General features: G+C 34.8%; 1 protein-coding gene across 1 annotated transcript; it reads left to right on the forward strand.

The window, feature by feature from the left end:
- The first annotated feature begins 3411 nt into the window (after positions 1 to 3411).
- Positions 3412 to 4362, forward strand: LOC105720120 (olfactory receptor 52E8). Its single transcript, XM_012456420.2, has one exon. It carries the CDS (start codon positions 3412 to 3414, stop codon positions 4360 to 4362), a length of 951 nt encoding a protein of 316 aa, XP_012311843.2.
- Positions 4363 to 18084: the final 13722 nt, after the last annotated feature.

The following is an 18084-nucleotide window of genomic DNA, read 5'->3' on the forward strand; positions in this document are numbered from 1 at the left end:
GGAAGAAGAGATTGAGAAGAGGAATTCTCCAGAGTCTATTAATTATACTACATCAACGTCTCCAAGACACTATGATACCATCCCAGGGGAAGTGGGGCTACAAGAACAGTATAAATATCTTCTATTGGCATAATAAATGGTGTGCTCAAAGAATATGCCAAGGGATGTTTTGTAGTGATTTTCAGACTAAGGTAAGTTATATCATGGTTAGGCTTTGGAGAATAACAAGAACGATGGAGAAAGAGCTTATGGCAAGCTAGTAGATGCAGGAAAGGTGAAAGTATGATAACAGGATGAAGAGTGAATACACACTCATACTCATAAGCTTTCCAAACTGTATTTTTACCTACACGCACCTATGACCATGCAAAGTCTCAGATCCAAAAGTAAAGTGTGAAAGCTGATGCGGAAGAAATTGTGCCAACATATCCCATATCTCTTCAGCTATTGTTTCTGCTTCTGTATATATATGTATGACATGTGAACAGCTAGAGAGCAAAGACTATCTCTATATATTTTCTAGAACATATAAGATATAGCAAAGGTGAAGATAGAAGGATGGTTACCAGAAGCTGGGAATGGTAGGGGGGAGCTGCAGGGAGGTGGGGATGGTTAATGAGTACAAAAAACAGAAAGAGTAAATAAGACCTGGTATTTGATAGCACAACAGGGTGACTATAGCCAATAATAGTTATACATTTTAAAATAACTAAGAATGTAATTGGATTGCTTGTAACTCAATGGATAAATGCTTAAAGGGATGGATACCCCATTCCCCACGATGTGCTTATTTCACATTGCATGCTTGTGTCAATACATCTCATGTACCCCATAAATATATATGCTTATGTACTCACAAAAATTAAAAATAAAGACAAATTTTAAATATAAGTTTTAAAATTAATTAATTTATAAATAAATGAATAAGGAAAAACATGGCCCTGAGGAATAGACTTTTATGAACATAGACTCAGGGCTAGAGTAGTAAAATATCTGAGAAATGGAATAAGGTTACATGATAGCAGGCTGGTCATGAGACTGTAAGATTAGATAAAGATGGGAAAAAAGGTGTACTTTATCACTTTTCCTTTTGCTCATCTGTTCCAGGATGTGGGACTATGGATATGTAGGGTGTGGTGGAGGTTGGTGTAACAGGGTGGTTTAAGAAGATGACACATTGAGAACATGGATGCTGGATAGCTGGATATAATCCCATGTAGCACCTTAGAATTTGGGAGTCAAAAGAGGGGCTGAGACCCAGCTTTATTTTTAAATCTGGCTGACATTGGAAGATATATAAATATATGTTGAAATAGTGGGTAAGTAAAGATTTATTGATTAATTGATTGATTGGTTGCTTTGATCAGTGTTTATAAACCTGGATATGATCTTATCCTAGAGAGAAGGGAAGCATTAATTTCCAAGTTTTCTTTTGAAATCCACAGAGATACGTGGGATAAGTTGATATCCTTGGAATGTAGCCATATTTTCATTTTTTCAGCTTATGCTGTATGGAACCCCTAAACATGACCAAGACATCAGACTTAATAAGAATCTCTGGATAAGCACATTTAAGAGGATGACTGATTTCATTTTTATATCCTAGATGGCCACTGTGCTTCCTGTTTTCCTGCTTTGTCCCTGCTCATTTATATAGACTACAATTTTCTTTCTTTTTTGTCTGAAGAATTTCTCTGTCTGAAGAATTTCTCTGTAAGTCAGCATAAGTCTAACTTCCTTTATAGAATTTTTCTTGACTCACCTCTACATTTAAAACATCCTGCACGTTTCTACCATAGCACTTGCGGTACAGTTCTTAAGTTTCATGTTTGGAATGTTATCTTCTTTACTACGTGGTGCCTTAAGGAAAATGTGACCAGATGTATTCTTTCTTGTATTCAAACTTCCTGATCACCATTGATACATAGAGAACCTCTTCAATATTTGATGGGATAAATTGGGAAAGGTATTTCTCTGCCTATCTTGTGTATTCTCAATTAGTGAAAAACAGGAAATTTATACATCTCTAATAGTTTCACCCATTTACAAACATACACACACACACACACACACTCTCTCTCTCTCTCTCTCTTTCTGAAAGAATTCCCCAAATTATCAAATTATCTCTCATTTTTGCTTTTCTTCATATGCTTCAAACAGTCACCACCAGCAAGGCATTTTGTTGTCCCAGGATTAAAGTAGAACATTCACACACTTTTATCTCTGCTGTGTACCTCTCAATTCTGACTTCTCCAATGTTCAAGTATTCTTAAATTGGAATCAACGCTTTTGATTCCAATTGCCACATCACATTTAACCAATTCCACATTATCTGTAAAACTAGTTTTTCCCAAATAAATTGAAGAGTGATGAACTTTTTGCTTCAAATTTTCAGTTTACTATAATGGAGACATTCATAAAGACATAACAGCTGGGACAGAATTTGAGTAGCAACTAAACTGTAGGGCATCTAAAGTGCTTCCACCTTCTTCCCATTAATATAAGACTGAGATATATTTGAAAATTGTGTACTCAGAATATTTCATTTCCTTGCCACAAAAAGCTGGCCTATGTATGAAGTTTCTTTACTGAATGTGTGTATTTATGCACTCTCCAAGTAATAGGCTTATCTAGATTAAAATTATCTTTTCATTCATGTTCCACCATAGCTGCAAAATACTCTTTGTCAAGTATTTTCTTCTCCTTGTTTTTATCCATTTTCCAAATCCAATGGATAAGCTTCTTTTCTCAAACACAGATGTAATGGAAAGTAAATAATTTATTTCCTAAAATATGACACGTTTCATCTCCTTTTAATCAATGTGTCTATTTGTGGAGGTTTTAAATTGAGAATTATTATGTAGCAGATTTTTTTCATGCATATGAACAAAGATAAGTCGTTTCTTCTACTCTCAGAAGTACACAGTCTAGTAGTCACAAGTACCTGTAAAAAGGCATAGCAACACAGAAACAGAATTATACATACTACATTTTTGATTCTCAAATAGAGGAATAGTTGAGATTACAAATACCATGATCATAAAGCAAAAATATGTGTAACGTTACTGTAGACACTGACCCTGGAACTTTATTTTTCTCATTTAGTTCTGGCTAAACTCCAGATATTGCATTTTCATTTGGCAGATGACATTCTTCTGCCTTCTCTTTTTATATTAGCTTTTGATAGTAGGTAAAGGAGCAGTAGAATAAGGCTGGTTCTATTCCAGGTGCCAGTGTTGCTCAGGAGAGGCTAGGAGAAACTGTGGAGAATATTTTACCCTATTCATGAATAGATATAAAGAAAGATTAATGTGTTATTGTGAATTTGACTAGAAATCTGAAGAAAAGAAGTGGAACAAGAATTACTAATAGGAATATTATAATCGTTGCTGGTGTGCCCAGCAACTTTATATGACAGGAAGAATGTCTATGTCTAATGACACCCAGTTCCATCCTTCTTCATTCCTACTGCTGGGAATCCCTGGGCTAGAAGATGTGCACATCTGGATTGGAATCCCTTTTTTCTTCATGTATCTTGTTGCACTCCTGGGAAACGCTGTTGTCTTGTTTGTGATCCAGACTGAACAGAGTCTCCATGAGCCTATGTACTATTTCCTGGCCATGTTGGATTCCATTGACCTGGGCTTATCTACAGCCACCATCCCCAAAATGCTGGGAATCTTCTGGTTCAGCCTCAAGGAAATATCTTTTGGAGGCTGCCTTTCTCAGATGTTCTTCATCCATTTCTTCACTGTCATGGAGAGCATTGTGTTGGTGACCATGGCCTTTGACCGCTACATTGCCATTTGCAATCCCCTTCGGTACACCATGATCCTCACCAGCAAAATCATCAGCCTCATTGCAGGCATTGCTGTCCTGAGGAGCCTGTGCATGGTCATTCCACTGGTGTTTCTCCTTTTGAGGCTGCCCTTCTGTGGACACCGTATCATCCCTCATACTTATTGTGAGCACATGGGCATTGCCCGTCTGGCCTGTGCCAGCATCAAAGTCAACATTATGTTTGGCCTTGGCAACATTTCTCTCTTGTTATGGGATGTGCTCCTTATTATTCTCTCCTATGTCAGGATCCTCTATGCAGTCTTCTGCCTTCCCTCCTGGGAAGCTCGATGCAAAGCTCTCAACACCTGTGGTTCTCATATTGGTGTTATCTTAGCCTTTTTCACACCAGCATTTTTTTCATTCTTGACACATCGTTTTGGCCATAACATCCCACAATATATCCACATTTTCTTGGCCAATCTATATGTGGTTGTTCCACCAGCCCTCAATCCTGTAATTTATGGAGTCAGGACTAAGCAGATTCGGGAGAGAGTTCTGATTTTCCTCAAGACCGATCACTAACCAGTTGGAGTTTGGAGAGTCTGTCACTCCAACCTAGCAGAAAGCAGAAAAACAGAAGGGAATGTTGTAGCCAATAACATTATTTATCTGTTAACTGAAGCTTTTGACTTTAATGATAATAATGAGAATTTTAAACTAATTGAACTCTCCTTTTCCAAGTTCTTTTATTTCTATTGCTGGATCCTCAAGGCAGTTTTATAAAGTATATATTAGTTTTTTTATTCTTTTGTTTAATATACTAATGTTTGGAAAAGAGGAGTGATTTATTCAAACTCCATTTTTAATAGGAAGTAGTAATTTAAGCCAAATAGATTGCCTTATAGTTTTCTTTAGCATGTTTAAGAAATAACAGAATACGGAATAAAATTCTTATTTTAAAAAGATAATAAACAGTATAAGTGGCTTCTAGAATTCTTAAAATAATAATAATAGTTTACTCCATAATAATGTTAACTTACCATAAATGCAGTATATAGATGTATAGATATCTATAGGTATATTATGCATGAATATACTCATATTGTGCTCACCATAATCTTATTTAATAGTTACTATTATTTCCTTCATGCACATAGAGATGCAAGCATAGTCATCAAATTAGATATTAAAGTAAAGGAAAAAGGAAATAATGCAGCATAGGCATGATATGTACATTCATAAATATTTTATTCGTTTATTTGCTCAATTATTTAAATAATATTTACACAATATAATTATACATATATGAATATAGATGTGTGTGCATATACATACTTCTACCATGTTTCATGTGTGGATTTATGAGCAGTAGGAACATTCGAAGACACAGTGTATTGTCTTTAAGTACTTGTACACATTGGGAAAAAAGAAATAATAATAAGTTGTTCCTAAAGTAGTGTTGAAACATATGTTGTTTCTTCAGGGAATTTGGAAATTTTGTGGTTATTAGCATTTTTATTCATAATGAAATTCATAATCCCTAAAAAATTTGGAGGAAGATGATTACAAGAAGAACACTTTGAATATAAGTTTTTTTTTATTGCTGCTCTGTCTGCCATTTACACAGTTAAGATACAGGGTTAGGCAGTAGACCACAGCAAATGGCATGTTGAGACTATAAAGCAAATACACTTAAATTTAGCTGTGATTCAATAATCTCCTATAGAAAGCAGCCCTTAGGTCAATCACTGGGTGATCAGATAGGAGGAAATCAAGGGTTTAGGATCAGATTCTACCATTTTTTAATGGGGGATTCCAGGGAGTGATGACATGGAGTATCTCCCTCTCTTGGCTTCAGCTGAGGTTCTACTTGTTATATAAAGCTTTCCTCCTGAGGGCCACAGCACTGCATCTGGGCAGGTGTTTACTGGTAGAATTTAGGTGGAAAGGCTGTGGAAGTACGTGATGGTTTCTTTCTTGGAGAAGATTCTCAGACCATGGCAAATAGTTGAATGTATTCTAAAGACGTCTCATTAGACAAGGTAGGGCCAGAAAAATTTTGAAACATAAAACACTCAGGACTGAGTGAGTAGCAGGAACTATGGAGGAGAGAAGGAATATCAAGGAATATGGGTAGAGAGAAAGTGAGATATTCTGGATGAAATTTAAGAGGATTACAAGAGTGAATTGGTAGACATATTCTTTTACAATCACACTCAGAGAAACCTCACAGATAAACACAAGATATGTTCATTTTTGTTTGTTTGTTTGTTTCGGTATTTCCTGGGTTTGGTTTGTCTTCCTGTCTCTGGATAGTTTTAATCATTTAAAAAATTGGTGTATGTGTTCGTGTTTATATGTTCATAGAAAGAAAACGGTAGAAGTCAATTTAATTGATCAGCATTGATTGATTCATTTGACATATCAGTTTGAACATATTGACTGAACCAGTACTTCTAAATAGTGATAAGCAAAACTTTTTCTAGATTTTATTCCAGGGATGCAAGGATGGCTCAAGATACACAAATTAATAAGTGTGATTCAACACTTGAGCAGAATTAAAAACAAAAAAGTATAATCATCTCAATTGATGCATAGAATATTAAATAAAATTCAGTGTTCCTTCAACATAAAAACTTTAAACATATTTCAAAACCTATTTGACATTGCAGGAACCTTCCTCAAAATAGTAAGATCCATATTAACAAACCCACAGCTGACATCATGTTGAATAGGTAAAAGTTGAAAACATTCTCCCTACCAACCAGAACAAGACAATATGCCCACTTTTATTGCTCCTTTCAACATAATACTGGACTCCCTAGCCAGAGAAAACAAGAAAGAGAAAGAAATAAAGGCATCCAAATTGAAAAAGAAGAAGTCAAATTGTCTGTTTGTTAATAATATAATCTTATGTTTAGAAAATTTTAACAACTCTTCCAAAATACTCCTAGATTTGGTAAATAAATTCAGTAAAGTTTCAGAATAGAAAATTAATGTACAAAAATCAGGAGTTCCTTGGGAAATCTTTCCACAGTGGCTGAACTAATTTAAATTCCCACCAACACTGTATAAGCATTCCCTTTTCTCTGAAGCCTCACCAGGTTTTTGATTTTTGAATAGTAGCCATTTTGACTGATGTGAGATGATATCACATTGTGGTTTTGATTTGTTTTCTCTGATAATTAGTAAAGCTGAACATTTTTCATATATTTATTGGTTGCTTTTATGCCTTCTTTTGAAAAGTGCCTGTTTATGTCCTTTGCCCATTTTTAATGTAGGTATTTGTTGCTTATTGATAGTTTAAATTTCTTATGTATTCTGGATATTAGACATTTATTGGATACTTAGTTTTCAAATATTTTCTTGCTTTCTGTAGGTTGTCTGTTTGCTCTGTTGATAATTTCTTTTGCTGTGCAGAAACTTTTCAGTTTAATTCAGTCCCACTTGTCAATTTTTGTTTTTGTCTCAATAGCTTTTTGGGACCTAGCCAAAAATTCTTTGCCAAGGCCAATGTTGAGAAGAGTATTTTCTAGCTTTTTGTCTAGGACTTTTATGTTTTGAGATCTTTTATTTAAATCTTTAATTCATCTTGAGTTAATTTTTATATATAGCGAAAGGTAAGGATCTAGTTTCATTCATCTGCTTATGAAAAACCAGGTATCTGACACCATTTATTGAATAAGGAGTTCTTTCCCCACTCCTTATTTTCATTGGCCCTGTCAAAAATCAGATGATTGTACATGAAAGCTTTGTTTCTGAGTTTTCTATTTTGTTCCATTGGCCTATGTGTCTGTTTTCATAACAGTATCATGCTGTTTTGGTTACCTTAGCTTCATAGTATAATTTGAGGTCAAGTAGTGTGATGCCTCCAGCTTTTTTCTTGTTGCTTAGGACTGCTTTGTCTGTTTGGGTTCTTTTTTGATTTCATATGAATTTTAGAACAGTTTTCTAATTCTATGAGAACTGACATTTGTAGTTCGATAGGAATAATGTGGAATCTATAAATTGCTTTGAGAAGTAGGTCATTTTGATGACACAGATTTTTCCAATCCATTAGCATGAGAGCATAGGATGTTTTTTCATGTATTTGTTTTGCTTCTGATTTTCTTCCATGTTGCTTTGTAATTCTTACTGTAGACACTTTTCTCCTCCTTGGTTAATTGTATTCCTAGGTATTTCATTTTCTTTGCAGCAATCGTAGTTGGGATGTGTTGTTGATTTGATTCTCAGCTTGAACATTATTTGTATATAGAAATGCTACTGATTTTTGTAGCATTGATTTTATATCCTGGAACTCTGATAAAATGTCTTATCAGTTCTGGTAGCCTTTTGGTAGAGTCTTTAGGTATAGAATCATATCATCTGCAAAGAGAGACAGCTTTCTTTAAACAGAGCTACCATTTAACCTCGTGGTCCTATTACTGGATATATATATATATCCCAAGAAATATAGCTTATTATACCAAAAATACACAAACACTCATATTTTCATCACTGTGCTGTTCACCATAGTGAAGACAGAATCAACCAAGGAGCCCATCATTTGTGCAGTGGCTAAAGAAAATGTGTTACATATAAACGACGGAATACTAAGAAACCATAATAAAAATGAAATCAAATGTTTCCTGCAGCATGGATGGAGCTGGAAGCCATTATTCTAAGCAAATTAATGTAGGAACAGAAAACCTAATAATGCATTTCTCACATGTGAGAGCTAAACACTGAGCACATATGCTCATGAACATGGGAACAATAGTTGAAAAACTACCCATTGAGTACTATGCTCACTACCTGGGTCCAATATACCCAGGTAACAATGTGCATTCTCTATCTAAAATAAAAACTATTTTTTTGAAATAAAGATAATAAAGATTAATAGCATTTCTATACACCAGTAACATTCAAGCTGAGAACAAAATTGCAAAGTCAATTCCATTTACAAAAGCTTAAAAAATACCTAGGTGTATATTAAACCAAGGAGATGATAGATCTTTACAAGAAAAACTACAAAGCACTGATGAAATAAATTATAGATGACACAAACAAATAGAAAAATAATTCTATGTTCATGGATTAGAAGAATTAATATTGTTAAAATGAATGCACTGCACAAAGCAATCTACAGATTTAATGCAATTCCAAACAAAGTATCAACATCTTTTTTCACAGAACTAGAAAAGAAAATCCTAATATTCTTATGGAACCAAAAAAAGCTCATATAGACAAAGAAATCCCAAAAAATAGGAACAAAGTTGCAGGAATCATATTACTTGGCTTTGAATTATACTACAAGGCTATAGTAAACAAAGCTGCATGATACTGATATAAAAATAGACACATAGATTAGTGAAAAAGAATAGAGGACCCAGACATAAAGACACATACCTCCAGCCAAATGATCTTTGACAAAGATGACAAGAACATACCTTGCAGAAAGGACACCTTCTTCATAAATGGTGCTGGGAAAGCTGGATGGCCATAAACAATAAAATTGGATCACTATCTCTAACCATATACACAAATTTACTCCAGTTACATTACATACTTAAATTTAAGACCTGAAGTTATAAAAATTCTGGCAGAAAACCTAAGATAACTTTTCTGGACATTGGCCTAAGCAAAGAATTCATAACTAAGACTCCAAAAGCAAATGCAATGAAACAAAAAATAGACAAATGGGACTTAATTGTGGTGGAAAGCTTCTGCAGAGCAAAAGAAATAATCAACAAAGCAAACAGACAACCCTAAGAATGGGAGAAAATATTTGTGAACGATGTATCTGACAAGGGACTAATATGCAGGATACACACGGAACTCAAATGATGCACCAGCAACAACGTAAAAACCAAGTAGCACCACAGAAAGTGAGCAAAAAATACGACAGATATTTTTTACAAGAAGACGTACAAATGGCCAACAAGCATATAAAAAAAGTTTAACATCAGAGAAATGCAAATGAAAACCACAATGAGATACCCTGTCACACCAGTCAGAGTGGCTAGTAGTAAAAAGCCAAAAAACAACAGATGTTGTCAAGCATGCGGAGAAAAGGTAACACTTACACAGTGTTGGTGGGAATGTAAATTAGCAAACCTCTATGGAAAACAGTACAGAGATTTCTCAAAAACTGAAGATAAGACTACCATCTGACTCAGCAATACAATACTGGGTATATACCCAAAGGAAAAGAATTTATTACATTAAAAAGATACTTGCACTTGTATTTTTAACTCAGCACTATCAGCAGCACAGATATGGAATTGACCTAAATGTCCATCATTGGATGATTAGATAAAGAAAAAGTTGTGCATATATATACATATATATGTGTGTGTGTGTAATACTATGCAGCCACAAAAAAAATAATATCACATATTTTGTAGCAATACAGATGAAACTAGAGGTCCTCATTTTAAGTGACTCAGAAATGGCAAGTCAAATACTGTATATTCTCAATTGTAAGTGAGTCATAAATAATGTCTACACATGGCATAGAGTGTGGAATAACGGACATTGAAGACCTGAAAGGATAGGAGAGTGGAAGGCAGGTGAGGAATGGAATGAGAAATTACTTAATGGGTACAATGTACACTATTTGGATGATAGCTACACTAAAAGCCCAGATTTCACCATGGAATGTATCTATGCATCAAAACTGCATTTGTACCCCCTAAATGTACACAAATGAAAATATTTTCTAATTTCTTTTCTCATTGCTCATTTTAAGTCATCAATTATTTTCAATTGTGCATTTAACTTGCAGATAAATAAGTTAATGGGGTTGGATTTTATTGTTGATTTCAAATGTTAGTTATATTTTAATTTGGTGTGTGTATTTATTTTTGCATGGCTTTAGGAAATGGTCATTTAATAATATTCTAGATGTGTTAAAAAGCAACATGCGTTTTCCAATTAGTTTTTAAATGTACATTCTCTTTATTTTACTCACTTTTGTGTACTTAGTTTCTAAAAGTGTTGAGTTAAAATATATGTCTATAAATTTTCATATATCATTTACATTTTTATTTCAATTACCTGTTGTTACAACTTTTTTCTTTTTCTTTTTTCTTTTCTTTTTTTTTTTTTTTTTTGAGATGAATTCCCCTTCTGTGGCCCAGGGCTGAAGTGCAATGGCACGATCTGGCTCACAGCAACCTCTGCCTCCCAGGTTAAAGTGATTCTCCTGCCTCAGCCTCCCAAGTAACAGGGACTACAGGCATGCACCAGCATGCCCTGCTAATTTTTATATTTTTAGTAGAGATGAGGTTTCACCATATTGGTCAGGCTGGTCTTGAACTGCTGACCTCGTGATCTGACCATCTCAGCCTTCCAAAGTGCTGGGATTACAGACGTGAGCCACTGCACCCAGCCTGTTACAACTATTTTGTAGTTGTATTTCAAGGTGGATAATATTCTTGACTCTCATGTATCCTTCTCTAAGAATTCTTTGAATTCTATTGTTTTGTAACCAGTCTACTGGTATAACACCTTTTCTACATCTTTCAATTTGCTCCACATTTTAAAAAGTAAATATATTTAACAGTGTTTGTCATTTAAAAACTATACATAAAAATTTGTCAGAGATAGAACAGAACACACACATAGCCAGTCAACAATCGTAAATATTTTCTTATATGTTTCACACATATGCAAAACCACACTTTATTAAAATATTTTAAGTTACAGATGTCACAGCAGTGCACCATAATACTCAATATACTTATCCAAAAATATAAATTTTTGCAATATAACCATTAATCTCTGCTGTGTGTATCCCTGTGTGTGTGTGTCTCTGTGTGTGTCTGAGTGAAATTGTGGAAGGAACTACATCATTTTCTCTATTCTGTTTTCTAGTCTCTTTTACTTTATTCTATTTCACTGTATATTATTGTATTGTATATCTATGAATTAAGCAAATTTTGTTAAGACCACTTCATTTGCAGCACTCTGAACTTTGTATTGTCTCACATTAGGATGTACAGAATGCTCAGTTATTCCCAGAATGATGCTAGGTTGAATTAATGATAAAGGAAGTAATAAATAGATTGTCATTTGTAAAGTTAATTTAACCTGCACCTGCTTCCACCAGTGTCCTGTGCGTGGCCACACTTGTTTCATACTGTTAGACAAAATTTATCTAGGGATAAAATAGAGACAGGAAAGAGAGGATGTAATTTCATGTAAAGGCATAGTAAGTACAGAAAACATTTAAAACACAAAATATTCAGTTCAATAAATTTCTACAGAGTGATAAAATCTATGAAAACACAATCAAAATTTAGAAACAGAATCTATGGTAATGTTTAATTTTCTGTGTCAACTTGACTGGGCTATAGCAGTTTCAGATGTTAATAATTGGTTGTGTCTGTGAGGATGTTTTGGACGACATTAACATTTGAATTGTAGACTGAGTAAAGCTGATGGCCTTTCCTACTGTGGTTGTGCTTCCTCCAATCCATTGCAGGCCTGAATAGAGTACAAAGTTGAATATTAAAGAAGGTTTTCAGCCAGACTGCCTTTGAGCTGAACCATCAGTCTTCTGCTTTTAGGCTCAGGCTTGAACTGGAACTTACACCATTGACTCTCCTTGCTCTCAGGCCATTGGACTCAAACTAGATCTTGCACCAAGCATCTACTGATTTATATGTATTTTATTTGCAATCTCTACCTGCCAAGTACATAACCACTACTTAAATTTTCATCACTATCAAGTAGTTTTACCTGGTTTTAATTTACTATAAATGGACACATTACTGAATAGTAACATTTATATCTGGCCTTTAAAAATTTAAACACATTTTTGAATGTCTTTATTATATGTAACAGTGGCTTCCTTATTTTCACTGCTGTATGTTATTCTGCCATGTGAATGCACCACAGTTTCATTCTCTGTTTCACCAACATTAAGTTTGTTCCCACTTTGGGCCTGTGATAAACAGCCTTTAAAACGTCACCCACTGATTCTTACTTTCTGTTTTGAATTGTGTCATCCCCTCCCCTTGGGGTGAGTTTAATTAGGTATTTCTTTCTAACAATGTGAATGAGAAGAGGTGATGAGATGCCACCTCTTGATATAGATTTTCACAAGACTACGTCTTTTGTTTTGAGTTCTTTTTTTTTTTAAATTATTTTACTTTAAGTTCTGGTATACATGTGCAGAACGTGCAGCTTTTTTATAAAGATATGCATGTGCCATGGTGGTTTGTTTCACCTAACAACCCGTCATCTAGATTTTAAGCCCCGCATGCTTTAGGTATTTTGTCCCAATGTTCTCCCTCCTCTTGCCCCTCATCCCAAGACAGAACCCAGTGTGTGACGTTCCCTTCCCTGTGTCCACGTGTTCTCATTGTTCAACTCCCACTTAAAAATGAGAACATACGGTGTTTGGTTTTCTGTTCCTGTAATTACTTTGCTGAGAATGATGGTTTCCAGCTTCATCCATGTCCCTGCAAAGGACATGAACACATTCTTTTCTATGGCTGGATAATATTCCATGGCATGTATGTGCCACATTTTCTTTTCATCATCACTGGTCATTAGAGAAATGCAAATTTAGTGATTTTTTTTTAGCTCTCTTAGGCTCTGAGGGAACTGTCAGCTGCTTCCTGGAGACAACCACAAGGAAAAAAAAAATTACATACCACAAGCCAACAACCAGATGAGTGAGTCTGAGGCCTCTCAGTGACTGACTGTGTGACTGACTTGGAAGCACATGTCTGTCTGCAGTGGAGCCATGAGATGACTGCAGCCCTTGTTGCCTCCTGTCTCTTATCTTTTGATGTATTCATTACTGTGTTTTTAAAAGGACTAAGACCACCAATACAACTAGAAATAGAAGTGGTGATAATTACTATGTCTATTTTATTTCTCATCCATGGAGAATGTATTTTAAAATCTTTTCAAGTATGATATTTTCTCTGGCATCTTAAAAGCATGGCACTGTTCAGATGTTGTACTTCTTATATTTTGGTAAAAGTATTTTCCTAGAAATTTAAAAATTGATGTCAAGTACCAAATTTGTTTAAATAAAATTATTGATGATACAATTAAGGTTATAATTAGTATTTTAAAATCACTTTTTTTTTTCAAAATTGGTATTGCTAAGCAATTTGAAATTTTCATTGTTTTGAAAATCAATGCTGTACCTTTTTGAGACTTTTTATTTTCTGTCTCTTTTCTACTACATTATTTCATGTATTTCTTTTTACTATTTCTTTTATCTTCGTATTTTATTTGCCATTTCATTTTGATTGAAGTCGACATTGGATGACTTATTGTCAGCATTTCTTATTTCCAAATGCATGCCTTTACAAGCTCCTCTTTCTTTTACATGCCACTTTAGTTTTTAGGCAAGTTTTAGAAACCTACACTATGTGAACATGGAATGTGTACTTGTACTGTCACCAGTGAGTTATGTGAATACACAAAGACTTGTCTTTCACAGAAATCTGTTAAGGACACCATGTTTTGAAGGGGTGAGGATTGATATGGTGATCTGCAAGAGAAGTCATGAAACAGAATGAGAGAAGTGTCTTCAAAGTGTGTGTCTACGTTGTACTATGACATAGGAGGCTCATTAAGGCATTGAGGGGACAACACCTAGTAAGAGTGTGTTCCAGTGGCTTAGTCTTCTCCTTTGGGATTTTACAATTTATGCAGAAAAGAAATATTAATTATGCAACTACTACATTACAGACACTGCCCTAATGAGGTGGCATATAACCATGAAAAAGGGTTATAGTCTCTGCCTTCATGGGACGAATATACTTACAAAATAAGAGAAAACCAATAAATACAATATAATTTAAGTAGGTATAAATGTTAGGAACCAAGGTAAAGCAAGCTAAGAAAACAGAGTTGGAAGAATGGCCTTTTAAATCCAATGGCCAGAAAAGTCTTGTTCGAGGCCTAGATGTTTGAGGAGGGATAAATGAAGTGAGGGAACAAAACTTTGGAAGGTATCAGAGAACAATGTTCCAGGTTTTATGAGTAGAAAAGGCAAAATAATCCCTGAGATGAAAGTGGGCTTAGAATTGAGAAATGGCACAAAGCACAAGCCTGGAGTGAAGGGGAAAAAGGAGTGAGTGGTAAGAGATGTGTTCAAAGAGTAATTCCAGGGCATAGACCTTTTTGAGACGTTTTTATCAAATACTGTGAATAATGAAGAAAAAGGGATGAATGTATTAGTAAAGTTTGATTCCATGAAGTACATTTATCAGTAGGTAGTTTGCACTGTACACTTGCGTTTTCTATGTGGATTACAGAAGGAGATCATAGATTAATGCTTCAAAATATGTGAGTGGAAGGGAGAGGCAAGTACAGAGAAAAGACAGAAAGAAAGCTAGTGACAGAAAGAGATAGAGAGACAGAATGAGACGAGAGAGAGAGAGAGAGAGGATTGATTTATAAAGTAATGAAGAGTACAGGATTGGATCTGAGCCAATAAATCAGGCATTCACCAGGGAGTTTGAAATTTAATTTAAAAAGAAGAAATCATACAAATTACTGATGGTAAAAAATGAATTATTTGGTAAAATTAAGAACCAATGAAGAATTTTTGTTCTCCAATCTATGTAGGGAGAAAGGGATTGCAAAACAAATTTGAAGTGCCTTTTAGTTAAGCTGTGCCAACGTGTCATAGATACAGCAGTTCCTATCCCAATGGAATTAGAGTTTTAGTGAAAACATAAATACCTTGTCTTCAGCATGTTAAATTGTGCACTCATGCAGGTGCCAAATGGTGTTCCAAATGATGCTTGTTAGAGATTTAGAGATCAAGGTAAGTCATATCAAGACTCAGCTGCAAAATACAATAGGAGAGATGGGGAAAGGCTTATGTCAATCTTATAAGGAGAGATAGAGGACAAACAGAGTATGAAGAGAGAAAGCACAATCATACTCATGATCTCCCAAGACTACACATGCTTTTCTACATTCACATATACCTGTGACCATGCAAAATTTCACACATGAAACCAACAAGGCTGCAAAGCTGATGAGGAAGGTGATGTAGCAATATATCCTATAGCTCTTTTTTCTGAACCTTATGTACAGGAGCTCAAATGTGATAGCAAAAGGGCAAGACTTTTTCCTGTTTTTTATAGAATAGTATTAAGTATAGTAAAGGTTATCAGTAAATACATATTTAATAATTACATTTTTAAAGAAATGAATTGTAAACCATGGACCTGAGGAATAGAGTCTTTTAAAAATAGAATCCATACTTAAGGTGATAAAGAAGCTGATAAAGGAAATGAGATTTGATGCTGGAGTGATGGGCATGAGACTGAGAGATTAAGCAGATATAAAATTAAAACATGAACATTTTCTCTTCTGCTTACCCTCATCTGACATGGAACATGAAACGAGGTATGTATGAAGACCATGTAAAGGTTATTGGATTAAGGTGCTGTGAAAAGATGTAAGGTTAGAGAAAGTATCTGCCAGATAAAACTCTATGTAAACCTTAGTCTTAGAAGGTCAAACAAAGGTGCTGGAACCTAGTTTTATTTCTGAACCCAACACACATTGGAGATTATACAAATGCATGTTGGAATAATAGGTCAGCATACAGTCATTGACTAAGGGACTGGATGTTTTGAGAAAAGTTTGTAGACTTGGAAGTGATCTTTTCTCAAATAAAAATCCCAGTTATAAAACTCACTTGGAAAAATCCACAAAATATGTGTGATAAATTGATTTTCATGATTTGTAGCCTTATTTTATCTTGATGAGTTTCTGTTGTACCAACAGTGACTAAGATACCAGATATTCCTTAGAACGTACACAGAGTTCAGTGGACATTTTACTATATCACTGTAAAAAGTGATGCAGAGGACCAAGTTTCCAGACTTTTGTCCTGGCTGGACAATATATTTCTTTTCCTCACTTTGTCCTTGTTTTTTTCTTTATAGAGTGTAATATATATGTTATTATATAGAGAGAATAAAATATACAATATATAATTATATACTATACAACAGAATATATAATATATGTAAAGGAATTTCCCTTTAAGTCACAGCCAAAGCCCAACTTCTTCCCTGGAATTTTCATTGCCCCATTTCTATACCTACAACATTTGATGTGTGTTTCTATCATAGCACTTGCAATGCAGCTTTCAAATTTCTTCTTTGGAATTGCACTCTGTTTACACTGTGGGTTTTTTTCCCCAAGAAATTTTGCCTTATTTTTCTAAAACGAAATTAAACTTCTCTATATCCTATGCTACCTGATGGCAGGAAACATCTTTCCATTCAGTTTCAACAGATACCATGAGCAATTGATGGCAATTGCTTCCACATTCCAAAATGAGATATGGATCCACTATTCTAAGGGAGGTGGGTTGCTGCATTGAGGTCTTTTTGAGAGTGTTTGACAGATATTACTGAAATGAATGCTGGCTGGCAAATATAGGACCTCTTACATATTTGATGGATTAAATTGTGAAGTGTACCCTTACACATCCCTCATGTATTATTCACTAATGGGGAAAGAAAGAATTGTGTCCTTTTTTTTTGTACTTTAGATTCTGGGGTACATGTGCAGATATGGAAGATTGTTGCATAGGTACATTCATGGCAAGATGGTTTGCAGCCACCATCCCCCCATCACCTATACCTGACATTTCTCCCCACATTATCCCTCCCCACCCTCCCTCCCACTATTCCTCTCCTAGCCTCCCTCAATGGACCCCAGTGTGTGATGCTCCCCTCTCTGTGCCCATCTATTTTTGACTTTTTTATTACAGATCTGAAAACTTTAAACCTATTCTCAACAGCCTCAATAACCATGTATATATTCTCCTTCTTGAGAGAATTTCCCTGATTTTCTCCGATTTTGGCTAGCCATCATTTGCTTCAAATGGGTAGGTTTTATTAAGACACTTGCCTTGTTACAGGTTTAAAGCAGAATGAACTGATCTTATTTTCTCCTCATGGAGACCAATCAACTCTGACTTCTTTGAGCCTCCACATATTCTCAAATCTGAATCAAAGTGTTCTGTGCAATTGTGCAATTCATGGTCAGTCACTTCCACATTATCTGTAGAGCCAGTTTTAGGAAAGAATTTGCTCAATAATAAACATTTCTCACATTGATTTTTGAAAAATTTAATTTATTATAAGTGAGTGCAGAATTTGTCTATAGACAGGAAGAGTAACAAAATCATATAAATTCTCTCTTTCTGTGCTGCTGTGAAAACAAAGTTTCATAAAGACACTAACATACCAGATGGGGAACAGCATTGATAGGAAATATGTTGTAGAATAAAGTCATTCTCCCTGTCCATTTAATCTGAGA

The sequence above is a fragment of the Aotus nancymaae genome, unplaced genomic scaffold (assembly GCF_030222135.1).
Source record: "Aotus nancymaae isolate 86718 unplaced genomic scaffold, 86718_ANA_hifiasm-v0.15.2.pri h1tg000059l, whole genome shotgun sequence".
NCBI lineage: Eukaryota > Metazoa > Chordata > Mammalia > Primates > Aotidae > Aotus > Aotus nancymaae.

Bases quoted from the DNA above. Each gene is read 5' to 3' on its own strand.
- LOC105720120 (XM_012456420.2), top strand. From the start codon at position 3,412: ATGACAGGAAGAATGTCTATGTCTAATGACACCCAGTTCCATCCTTCT.